Source organism: Dasypus novemcinctus, chromosome 4 (genome assembly GCF_030445035.2).
Source record: "Dasypus novemcinctus isolate mDasNov1 chromosome 4, mDasNov1.1.hap2, whole genome shotgun sequence".
Lineage (NCBI taxonomy): Eukaryota > Metazoa > Chordata > Mammalia > Cingulata > Dasypodidae > Dasypus > Dasypus novemcinctus.
The window spans coordinates 69204753-69217955 of record NC_080676.1 but is presented as its reverse complement, the minus strand read 5'-3'; the positions used below and the strand labels follow the sequence as shown (position 1 = coordinate 69217955).

Here is a 13203-nt window from a genome sequence, read left to right as displayed (position 1 = left end):
CCTTTTTACTCTATCACAGGGCTCATCATTTTTCTTTTATGGTGATTATTATCAAACCAGAACCATTAAGCTGTACCCTGAGTCTTCCCTTGCTCTCTGCCGCCATCTCTCCTTACCTTAAAAAAAGCTGGCCCTAAGAAATCCCCAAGGTTCTTTCTCAATGTTTGCCAGCAAGCTTTCAGGCTTGAAAGAAAGTGAACCAAACTCACAGGAATAGTTTCTGTGTGCTTCTTCCCTATCCAGAGGCAAGGTTTACCTTTTCTGTTTTAGACAGATGACAACAAACTCAAGGGAACTTGAGTAAGGGTACAAACTGCTTTTGATCAAAGCAGGATTAAAACAGTGAACATTGCCTCTTTCCCACAGTATCCTAAATGCTCAATTGAAGCTTAACTCTTTCAGCTTAGTTCTCTACTTACAAAAACATAAATCTTCAACTCATCCATGAATCTGAACTACTTTCATGGCTTCAAATATGGCAGCTGTAATGCCACAGAGAAAAGCCATAGACTAGAAATCAATTTAACGTTGTAAACCTGAACAATGCCTTCTGAAGGCCAGTAAATGTAAAATGGAGGAAGTAATATCTGCTTCTCATAGAACTGTTGTGACAAGCAACATGATGATGCGTGAGACACTACTTTATAAATTATAAAGTGTGACAAGGTTTAAAAGAACGTGTTTGGGTTCGAATGGCCTGGGTTCAAGCCTTGGCTCTGTGGCAGTCTCAGCTGTTTGACCTTGGGCAATTTATTCAAGATGTAAGGCTCAGTTTCTTCATCTTTTAAAATGGAGATAAGTAATAATTTCTGGTTAATAACATAATTATGGAAGTTAAATGAGCAAATGCAGGTAAAGTTGCTTTGCATGGGTTTGGCATGTGGCAACTGTTGGATAAATTTAAGAATAAGTATATTGTGTGGGATGATTAATGACATGGAGATGATTATGAAAACAAGCAAGTCAATGAATAGCTAAGGGTGAAGCCCCAATATTTCCCTTGTCTTCTTGTTTTTATGTCTGCAACAGGTTCTAAATCCGTTTTACATATTTCAACTCTTCAGTGTCTGTTTGTGGTTTAGTGAAGACTATAAGGAATATGCATTTGCCATCATAATCATGTCCGTCATTTCCATAACTTTGACTGTATATGATCTCAGAGAGGTGAGTTTTCCCACCAATTCTAAGCCCTCAGAAAGGGAACATTGGTGACTTTATTGAAAATTTGATAGAGAGGGGAGTCATGAAATAGTTATTGCTCACTCTGTTTTAAATGAGACACTTTTGTACCTATGGAGAACAATGCTTATGCAAGTGTTAGTGTTCTCCCTTCCTCCTATCCCAACCTCTAATCTTTCAGGTTATTTATTCCCTCTCTTTAGCTTACCCTAGACCGATTGGCCAGAAAAATATGAAAATACATATGCATCATAAGTAGGTAAAAAAACATATGCTACTAAAACTAATGGACCTCAAAAATGTTTGAAGAGGGTGGAAGCAGGAAGTCTTTTTTAAATAGTAATTCCTTTGGCCTTTATATTGGTTTGGTACTCATCTGACAAACTCTCAGCTTTCTTTTTGCCCACTCCAGAGGTGATGGGAGCTGTTGGGAGAAAACAATATTGAACAGAATTGTTGATTGCACTGTAAATTCATAAATGTCAAATCAGACTCGCCTAGGAAAGCCTTTTATGCTTCTCTGGTCAAGGTGCTCTCCCATTCTCTAAGATTATGGTTTCAGTTCATCCCTCCAAGTTTCTGAGATGCCCATCTTCCTTACTTTGTTTATATATCTGCTTTGCCTCTTACTCAGGAGATAATCTCATCACTTATTTCGCAAAGATGATGGAAGCCGTAAGAGAGTAATTTCCTCAACTTCCCACTCTCCAATTGCCACATGACCTATGTTTCCACCCACCTCCTGCCTTCTCATTACAGTGAAGGATTTGCCCCTCTTTCTGTACTTGGGTTGACATCCTCTACCATATTATCTGTGTGCTTATTTCATAATGAATGACCTCTTATCTTTCCCTCTTCCCAAGAGCCTTCTAATCAGCATTTAAACATTCTCAAGCTTCTCCCAATTAAAAAAAAAGTCAAATAAAATAATCCCTTCTTTTGATTATGCTTCCACCTTCTGCTACTACTCTCTTTTTTTCCTTTTAACAGCAAAACTTATTGAATTATCTTACTCTCATCATTTACTCATCTCCTTACTTCTCACCCGCCTCCCCTCCACTGCTTACCAGGCTTCCTTTCTCAGAATTCCATTTAAACAAGTCTAAAGGGGGCATAAATCTTCAAGTCCTTCGATAGTTTTAAAACAATGAAAAATTTTTTAATTAGCTACTTTTTTCTTAATTGAAGCATCAAGAAATGCACATAATAAAAAATTTCAAAGAGAAAAAAATGGCATGAATGAAAAGTAAGTATCCTTCCCACCTTGGTTCTCCCAGGATCCAGTTCTCCTTCCACTGGGACATTCTGTGTCCTTTCAGAAATATTAAATTTATATGCATCCTTTGGTTTCACACAAATGGAAATATACTTTGTACACTGTTCTGTACCTTGTGTAACGTGTACATATGTACCTCACCTAACGTGTCTTGAAGGTCTTTCCTTCCAAAGTACCATAAATTTTTTTCCTTTAAAAAATTTGTTGAAGTATATCATTCATACATGAACATACATAAACAATAAGTGTACGTAAAAGCTGTGAACTAACAAAACAAACATGAAAACACCACAGAGGAGTCCTATACATCAGCTCACCACCAACACCTTGCATTGTTGTGACACATTTGTTACAAATTGTGAAAGAATATCATCAAAATCTTACTACTAACTATAGTCCATATCTTATATTTGGCATATTTCCCCCCCAACCCACCCTATTACTATTTTTAAAAAATATATTTTTAATTTAGTTGTGAACTTACAAAACAATCATGCACACGTGTAGAATTCCCATACAACTCCCGTTTATCAACACATCACACCACATCACGGTGGAATATTGTTGCAGATTATGAGATAATATCATCAGACTATCAGAGTACCATAATTTTTTTTAACAAGCCCTATATCAATAGACATTTAAGTTGTTTCTAGTATTGTTATTACAATGTTACAGTGAGTATCCTTGCGAATATATCTTTTCACACATGCAGTACATTTTATATATATGTACATTCTCCTATATATATAATTACAAGTATATGTATATATACATATGTATGTGCATGTATGTATGTCTGTATATATACATATAATTATCTTTATAGCTCTATAGATGTAAATTCCTATGATTGGAATTACTTGGTTATAAGTTAGATACATCAGTTTTAATACATATTTCCAAGATAACTCTTAAATAAGCAATACCAATGTACACTCTTCTCAATACTAAGTGAGGTTTGTTTCCCTTATCTTTGCCAATATAAGTTAAAAATGGCACCCCACAACTTTTTTTTTTGCATTTTTCCCCTTTATTTTATGTTTTTCTTTATTAGGAGAGCATTTTCCCCCCATATTTTAAGCTATTTGTACTTCTTTTACTATGAGCTGTCTATTCATATTCTTTGTCTTTTGTTTACTGATTTTAAGACCTCTTTTTCATTTCTTCCTTTGGCTTTGTTTATGCTTTCTCCCCTCAAATGAACATTTTTTTAGTACAGTGTTCACTAAACCTTTCAGCTACATTCAACATGTTTAACTGTTCTATATTTACTGAAGTACTTTTCCCTTCTTGCTTCAGTGACACACATGCTCTGTCTACTCCATTGCTCTTTTTCATTCTCTTTTCACAAATCATCTTTCTCTACTTAGTCTTTTTTTTTAAAAAAGTGGGTAACATTAACATGACTCAAAAATCAAAGTAATATAAAATTGTATAGGGAAGCAGACTTGGCCCAGTGGATAGGGCATCCACCTACCACATGGCAGGTCCGCAGTTCAAACCCCGGGCCTCCTTGACCCGTGTGGAGCTGGCCCATGCGCAGTGCTGATGCGTGCAAGGAGTGCCCTGCCACGCAGGGGTGTCCCCGCGCAGAGGAACCCCACATGCAAGGAGTGCGCCCCGTAAGGAGAACTGCCCAGCGCGAAAGAAAGTGCAGCCTGCCCAGGAATGGCACCACACACACGCAGACCTGACACAACAAGATGACACAACAAAAAGAAACACAGATTCCCATGCCACTGACAGCAACAGAAGCAGACAAAGAACACGCAGCAAATAGATACAGAGAACAGACAACTAGGGCAGGGGGAGAAGGAAAGAGAAATAAATAGATAAATAAATCTTTAAAAAAAATAAAATAAAATTGTATATAGTATAAAGGCTCTGTCTGCCTGTTCCCCTCCCTATAATGGAGTTTCTTATATATTTTTTAAAAACATTGTTAGACAAGTACAAGCAAATACAAATATGTATATTTTTATTTTTCTTTCTTATGTAGTAAATAGCATAATTACATTTTTTTCTACCTTGATTTTTTAATTAATGGTATGTCTTGAGGATCTTTTCATATGAGTACATAGATTATTCATAAATTTTTGCAATTGTGTATGCTATTGATGTAAAAAGTCATATACTAACTTCTAAATTTATATAGATCTCAAACACACATATTTCTTTTATGTTATAGACTCAGATCCAATGAACTATTTGAAATCCTCATTTTAATGTCCAAAAAAGTACCTTAACCTAACACGTCAATGAAGAATTCTCCCCAATTCTGCTTTTTCAGACTTATCTGAATTGCTAACAGACACCACCGTCCATTCATTTGCACAGCTAGAAATATGATTGTCATTCTTGAAACTTTCTTTTTCTACCCTCTCAATCCCACTGTCAAGTCCTGTTGATTTCTCCTCCTAAATAAATAGACATCTTGAATGATAAAAATTCATCTACTTAACTAAACACGAATTTTTGGTTTTTGAAAACTCTTTTGAGTGGAAAGAGCAAGTTGGGGAATTCCTTTTTGTTGAACACATACTTCTTATTGCTGGGGGAAGAGCAATAGGAGTTGGATGCTTTTTCAATTGAGTAATAGGTAATAGCCCTTAGTTTCTAGTCAGTACCTTCAGTTGGCAACGAGATGGTGCTCCATCTCTAAAGAAGGCTAGGACCTTAATGAGTAATACCTGGGAACTATACAAATAGATAAGCCTTTTTCTATTTCCTCTTCTTTTACAGCAATCTGTAAAACTCCACCGTTTAGTTGAGTCGCATAATAGCATTACAGTTTCTGTATGTGGAAGAAAAAGTAAGTTCCATTATTTAATATCTATGGGTTGTCCATATGGTATCAGAAAAGGATTTGATTTTGTATTTCTGATTGTTCTTGCTATGCCTACCTTCACATGTGTGTGTGGTTTTTTTTTTCTGTGAATTTGCCTTTTTTATTTTTAGGTACTGGGGCTGAACATTGAACTCAGGACCTTGTAGGTGGGAAGTCAGCACTCAACCACTGAGCCACATACGCTTCCCTGAGCTGCTTCATTTGTTTTGCTTGTTGTTTGTTTTTTTCAAGAGGCACTGGGAACTGAGCCCAGGACCTCCCATGTGGGAGGCAGGCGCCCAATGGCTTGAGTCACATCAGCTCCCTGTCAATTTGCTTTTAAAGAATGAGAAACTTTTCATTTTAAAAAAAGTCCTTATTGAGGTAGAACTGACATACTTTATATTGAACATATTTAAACTGTATAATTGGATACATTTCTGGCATATATAAGCACCAGTGAAACCATTAACACAAGGGAATGAAAGTTTATCAACCCCAAAGTTGCCTCATATACCTTTGTAATCCTTCTCTTTCCTCCCCTAACTGTGTCCCATCTTCAGGCAACCACTTATCCGCTGTCTCTCTTTATAAATTATTTTGCATTTTTTAGAATTTTATATAAATATATCAGACAGTCTGTTTTTTGGGGTCTTTTATAATATATTTTGAGCTATTATTTTGGATTGAATTTCATCGTTTTGAGATTGATGTATTTTGTTCAGTGTATGAATAGTTCACTTCTTTTTATTTCTGAGGACTATTCCATTGCATGTATGTACCAGTTTGTTCATCCATTCACCTGTTCTTGGACATTTGAGTTGTTTCCAGTTTTTGTTTATTACAAATAGAGCTGCTATGAACTTTTGTGTCCATGTCTTTGAATGGAAATACCTTTTCAGTTCTTTTAGGAAAATATGTAGTTATGGAACAGTTAGATCATATATGGTAGGCTTAACTTTTTAAAACCCTGCTGAACTGTTTTCCAAAGTAATTGGCCTGTTTTCCATTCCCTCTAGTGTGTGTAGTGTGCCAGTTGCTTCACATTCTTACCAATAGTTGGTGTGGTCAATCTTTTTAATTTCAGCCACTTCATTAAGTGTGTGGTAGTACCCCACTACTGATTTAATTTGCGCTTCCCACATGACTAATGGCATTGAACATCTTTTAAGTACTTATTTGTCACTTGTGTACCTTCTTTGGTGAAGTGATTGTGCAAATCTTTTGTTTATTGGGTTGTCTTATCACTGAGATTTGAGCTTTTTTTCTTTATTCTGGATATGAGTTTTTTTATCAGGTATGTAATTTTAAAATATTTTCTCTCAGTCTGTGGTTTATCTTCATTTTCTTCAATGATTTTGAAAGGGAAGAAGTTTTTACTTTTGATCAATTTAGTTTATCAATTTTTTCTTTTGTGGATCATGCTTTTGGTGTCATATTTAAAACATCTTGCCTTAACCCAGGATACCAAGATTTTCTCCTGTGTTGTTTTCTGGAAGTTTTATAGTTTAGTTTTACATTTAAGTTTATTATATATTTTAAGTTCATTATTTTTTGGATTGAAGGTCAATTCTTTGCAAACAGATATCCAAATGCTCCAGTACAATTTGTTGAAAGACTATCCTTTAGCCATTGAGTTGTCTTTGCATTTTTGTCAAAAACCAGTTTTCTATATATTAGTGGATCTATTTCTGGATTCTCTATTCTGTTATATGGATCTATTTGCCCATCATTATACAAATACCACATTATATAGCTTTATAATAAATCTTTAAATGAGATGATGTTAGTACTCCAGTGTTTTCCTTTTTTTTTAGAGTTACTTTGACTATTCTAGGTCCTTTGAATTTCCAAATTAATTTTATAATCTCTTGTGAAGTTCTAAAAAAAATTCTGTGGGAAGTTTAATTGGAATTGTGTTGAATTGATAGAGAAATTTTGGGAAAATGGCTCTCTTATCAAATTTGAGTCCTCTGACTTATGAACATGGTATAGCTCTCTGTGTGTTTAGGTCTTTTAAAATTTCTCAGTGATGTTTTGTAGTATAGGTCTTAAATACTCTGTCAGATTTATTTCCAAGTATTTCATATTTTTGATGCTATCATAAGTGATACTCATATAAAATTCTGGTCGTTCATTCCTTGTTCCCTCATATGCATGTGCTGACCTGTATTGTAGTCTTCTGAGTTTTAAGACTTTCTGCAGACCTTCGTGGCTCTCTCTCTGGTAGTCTGTCCTGTGAACGCAAGTCACCTCAGTCTCTCTACACTTGTCACTGTGTTCTATCCCAAGGTGTCTTCTGGGCTTTGTATGAGTCCCCCCTCCTTGCATTAGTAGCCTGGAAACTCTAAAGTCAGTGAACTGGGAAATTGTAGAACATCCTTATTTGCTCTACAGGAATGACTGTCTTTTGTTGCCTGGAGTTCAGTGCCTAAAATCCATTTCTTTGTTTTGTTTTGTTTTTATTTCTTGGTTGTTTCAGGTGGGAAAATAAATCCGATCCTTATTACTCCATCTTAGCTGATCTTCACCTTTTAAAAAATAGCCTGGTTATGCAGTGGTCTTATCTCCTATTTTCCTAGATTTTCTTAAAATTGAGAAGTTGTAGGTTTATAGAAAAGTTCTGTACATAATATAGAGTCCCTAATGTCCCCTGTCACACACACCATTTTCTCTATTAACATTTTGCATTAGTGTGCAAACTTTGTTATAATTGATGAAACAATATTATACTATTAACTTAAGTCCATATTTTACATTAGGATTCATTGTGTAGTACAGTTCTATGGTTTTATTTTTAAATTTAATTCTAGTAACATATGTAGATCCTAAAATTTCCCTTTATAACCACATTCAAATACATAATTCAGCAGTGTTAATTACATTCACAATATTATTCTACCATCACTATCACTCATTACCAAAACTTGTCCACCACACCAAATAGTAACTATGTATGTATCTATTTGTATCTATCTGTAATTAAGCATTAAATCCCCATTCCCTAACCCCATCCTGATCCCTGGCAACCTGTGTTCTAATTTCTGAGTCTAAATTTGCTTATTCATATATTTCTTATCATTGATCATTCAATATTTGTCCTTTTGTGCCTGTAAATATTTGACATTTCATTTAACTTGATGTCATCAAAGTTCATCTATGTTGTTGCATGTATCAGAACTTGATTCCTTTTACAACCAAATAATATTCTGTTATATGTACCCACTACATTTTATTTATTTATCCATTGATGGATATTAAGGTTGCTTCCATCTTTTGTCAAATGTGAATAATGACACTTAGAACATTAGTGTGCAAATATCTGTTTGAGTTCCTCCTTTCAATTCTTTTGGATATATACCTAGAAATAAGCTTAATGCATCATATGATAATTCTGTACTTAACTTTTTGAGGAACCACCAAAATGTTTCCACAGTGTATGCACCAATAATAAATGAGTGTTTCTATTTCTCCACATCCTTTCTATCACTTGCTACTTTCCATTTTTTTAATAGCAGCCATTCTAATGGGTGCAAAGTGGTATCTTATTGTTATTTTTTTATTTTTATCTTTTTAAAATAAATTGTGGGTTTCCAGAACAATCATGCATAAAATACAGGCTTTCCATATACTACCCTGTTATTAACACTTTATATTAGTGTGGAACATTTGTTAAAATTGCTGATAGCACATTTTCATAATTGTACTATAAACTATAGCCCATGATTTAACTCAGGACTCACTGTTTGTGTAGGGTAGTTTTTAAAAATTTTTATCCTGTTACCATATATACAGTCTAGCATTTCCCCTTTAAATAACATTGAGATATACATTTCAGTGCTGTTAATTATGTTCACAATGTTTTACTACCATCATGACGATCCATTATCAAAACATTGCCATCATACCGAAGAGTAGTCCTGTACATTTTAAGCCTTAGCCTCCCATTTCCTATCCGTACCTCATCCCCTAGTAACTTACTTTCTAGATTCTATGACTTTACTTATTCTAATTATTTAAATCAGTGAGATCATACCATATTTTTCCTTTTGTATCTGGCTTATTTCACTTAGCATAATGTCTTCAAGGTTATGGCTAAGTTTGTTGAGCACCATTTCATATGATTTTTGGCCATATGTATGTCTCCTCTGGAGAAATGTCTATTCAAGTTTTTTGCCCATTTTTAAATTGGGTTGCTGTCCTTTTGTTATTGAGAGATTCACTTACAATTATTTCATTTATTCCGGATATTAAACCCTTATCAGATATGTGATTTCCAAATATTTTTCCCCATTTGTAGGTTATCTTTTTACTTTCACAACAAAGTACTTTTGTGCACAAAACTATTTAATTTTGATGAAGTCTCATTTATCTATTTTTAGTTTTTTTGCTCATGCTTTTGGTGTAAAGTCTAAGAAACCACTGCCTAAAAGCAACGTCTTGAAGATGCTTCCCTATGTTTACTTCTAGGAAGTTTATAGTTTGGTTTCTTATATTTAGGTCTTTGACCCATTTTGAGTTAATTTTTGTGCATGATGTGAGTAGGGGTCCATGTACATTCTTTTGCATATGTATATTCAGTTTTCCCATCACAATTTCTTTTTTTTCCCCTTCCCTTCCCAGCCCTGCTGTTTTTGCTGTCTGTGTCCATTCACTCTGTGATCATCTGTATCTATTTCTCTTTTTGTCTTCTCTTCTCATCTTACTCCTTTAGGATTCACCAGGATTCGATCCTGGGGACCTCAGACATGGAGAGAGTTTCCCTGTCAATTGCTCCACTTCAGTTCCTGGTCTCTGCTGTGCTTCACCTTCACTATCCCCTTCGTCTCTCTTTTGTTGCATCATCATCTTGCTGTATGACTCACTTGCATGGGCACTGGCTCACCACATGAGCACTCATGTGGGCACTCAGCTCACCACATGGCAACTGGCTTGCCACGCAGGTACCCACATGGGCACTTGGCTTGCCATGTGGGCACTGGTTCACTGCACAGGCACACTTTCCTTCTTTTTTCACTAGGAGGCCCCAGGGATCGAACCTGGGTCCTCCCATATGGTAGGGGGAGGCCTTATCACTGAGCCACATCTGCTTCCTGCAACACAATTTCTTGCAGAGACTATTTTTCTCATTGAGTGGACTTGGCAACCTTGTCAAAAATCATTTGGCCGCAGGTGTGATGGTTCATTTCTGAGCTCTTAATTCAATTCCATTGATCTTTATGTCTATTTTTGTTCTAGTACCATGCCATTTTGATTATTGTAGCTTTATAATAGTTTTTTTTTTTTTTGATTTTTCAGGATTTTCTTTTTTCTTTTTTTTTTTTTATAATAGTTTTAAAACTCATCCAACTTAATTCTTCATTTTCAAGATGACTTTGGCTGTTCAAGTCCCCTTACTCTTTCATATAAATGAATTATTGGCTTTCCATTTCTGCAAAGAAGGCTGATGGAAATTTTATTTGGATTACATTGAATCACTAAATCACTTTGGGTAGACCTCACATCTTAAACATATTTAGTTTCCCAAATCATAAGTGTGTAATTTACTTCCACGTTTTAAGGTATTTGATTTATTTCAACAATGTTTGTGGGCTTCCATGTATAAAAATCCTTTACAACCTTGGCTAAATTTATTCATAGGTTTTTATTCAGTTACTATTGTGAAAGAAATTTTTCTTGCTTTCCTTTTCAGATTGTTCATTACTATTTTATAGAAACACTATTGATTTTTGCATATTGATCTCGTACCCTAACAATTTGCTGAATTTATTAACTCTAGCAGTTTCATGGTGGATTTTTAGGATTTTCTATTTATAGATCATGTCATCTGCAAATAGAGAAAGTTTTATTTCTTCCTTTCCAATTTGGTTGCTTTTTATTAGTTTTCTTGTCTATTTGCTCTGCATAGAACTCCCAGTACACTGCTGAATAACAGTGGTGACAGCAGGCATCCTTGTCTTGTTCCTGATCTTAGGATGTCAAAAACACCTTTCACAGTCTTTACAAGTTGGCTGTGCATTGACTGATGCTCTTTCCTATATTTAACCCACCTATCAAAAAGATCATCCCAAGTCAAATATGAAATGCCTCACCCTCTGTCTTTTCTGAGGCTGGGTCTTGTTTTGGACTTGTACTTGCCTGTGGCCTTAGGAACTTCCCCTTTTACAGGAATTTGAATATGCTTTCCTGTCCCCACAAAGTAAACTTTCTCCCTCTCCCAGGTGTTCTATTTTCTTTTTTAAGATTTATTTATTTTTTATTTATTTCTCTACCCTTCCCCCCACCCCCACCCTATTTGTCTGCTCTCTGTGTCCACTCGCTACATGTTTCTCTGTGACCGCTTCTATCCTTATCAGTGGTACCGGGAATCTGTGTTTCTTTTTGTTGCGTCATCTTGTTGTGTCAGCTTTGTGTGCAGCGCCACTCCTGGGCAGGCTGCACTTTCTCTCATGCTGGGTGCCTCTCTTTACGGGGCACATTCCCTGCACGTGGGGCTCCCCCACGTGGGAGACACCCCTGTGTGGCACGGCACTCCTTGCATGCATCAGCACTGTGTATGGGCCAGCTCCACATGGGTCAAGGAGGCCCGGAGTTTGAACCACAGACCTCCCATGTGGTAGGAGGATGCCCTATCCATTGGGCCAAGTCCACTTCCCTCCCAGGTGCTCTATTGTATGGATTAAAAGGATCCCTTACCCCAGGCTGCTTTGACTTTATAGTTCCTTACACCGCTTTACCTGTCCACAAGCTATTTTTGTCTACAGGGCAAGTTCTGGGAGGGTGAGACAGAGATGATTTTTCTGGGTCAGTTCTTCAGGTTGCCACCCCAGTATGTGTATAAAGGTTACTCTGCTCCCTTCAGAATAGGACCAGGAATGCACTAAAGAAGCACCAACTGGCTCCACGCTGTGCTGAGGAAGGGTTGGAGGAAGGGGGTGGAGGGTGCTGCAAACTTCTCTTACAATTTTTATTTTTTTTTATTTTTTTATTTTTAATTTTTTTTTATTTTTTATTGACTTTGTAATAATATTACATTAAAAATATATATGTGAGGTCCCATTCAACCCCACCCCCCCACCCCCCCTCTCCCCCCCCCCCAACAACACTCGTTCCCATCATCATGACACATCCATTGGATTTGGTAAGTACATCTTTGGGCACCTCTGCACCTCATATACATTGGTTCACATCATGGCCCATACTCTCCTCTATTCCATCATGTAGGCCCTGTGAGGATTTACAATGTCCGGTGATTACCTCTGAAGCACCATCCAGGGCAGCTCCATGTCCCGAAGACGCCTCCACCTCTCATCTCTTCCTGCCTTTCCCCATACCCTTTGTCCATTATGTCCACTTTTCCCAATCCAATGCCACCTCTTCTATGTGGACACTGGATTGGTTGTGTCCATTGCACCTTTATGTCAAGAGGAGGCTCAGATTCCACCTGGATGCTGGATGCAATCCTCCCATTTTCAGTTGTAATCACTCTAGGCTCCATGGTGTGGTGGTTGTCCTTCTTCACCTCCATCTTAGCTGAGTGTGGTAAGTCCAATAAATCAGATTGTAGGTGCTGGAGTCTGTTGAGGCTCAGGATCTGGCTATCACATTGTCAGTCCAGAGATTCAAATCCCCTAAATATATCTTAAACCCCAACATTAACTGCACCTCCAGCACATTAGCATGAAAGTCTTATGAAGGGAGATCCCATCTGAGTCCAGATTCATCACACATAAACACCATTTCCAAAGAGGGGCCATCTGCCCTGGTAGTTAACCCCATCGGCCATGACCATAACTCCCATGGGTCTCTTTAGCCCTCAAAGGAACCAATATCTGGGGGTTGTATCTGCTTTATCTGTCTCTCTGACTCTGCTCAGTTGTGCATGAGGGCAAACCTTCTGCCAGTTCTCTTACAATTT

The 13203-nt window shown here is 36.7% G+C and overlaps 1 protein-coding gene across 1 annotated transcript in view; it reads left to right on the top strand.

Annotated features, from left to right (window-relative positions):
- Window positions 1-13203, top strand: part of LOC101410916 (probable cation-transporting ATPase 13A5) — a 304534-nt gene that overhangs the window by 61843 nt on the left and 229488 nt on the right. The window contains exons 8-9 of the mRNA XM_058295542.1: window positions 1030-1164; window positions 5201-5270. Coding sequence (XP_058151525.1) covers window positions 1030-1164; window positions 5201-5270 — 205 coding nt within the window. The remainder of the gene's footprint in view (window positions 1-1029; window positions 1165-5200; window positions 5271-13203) is intronic.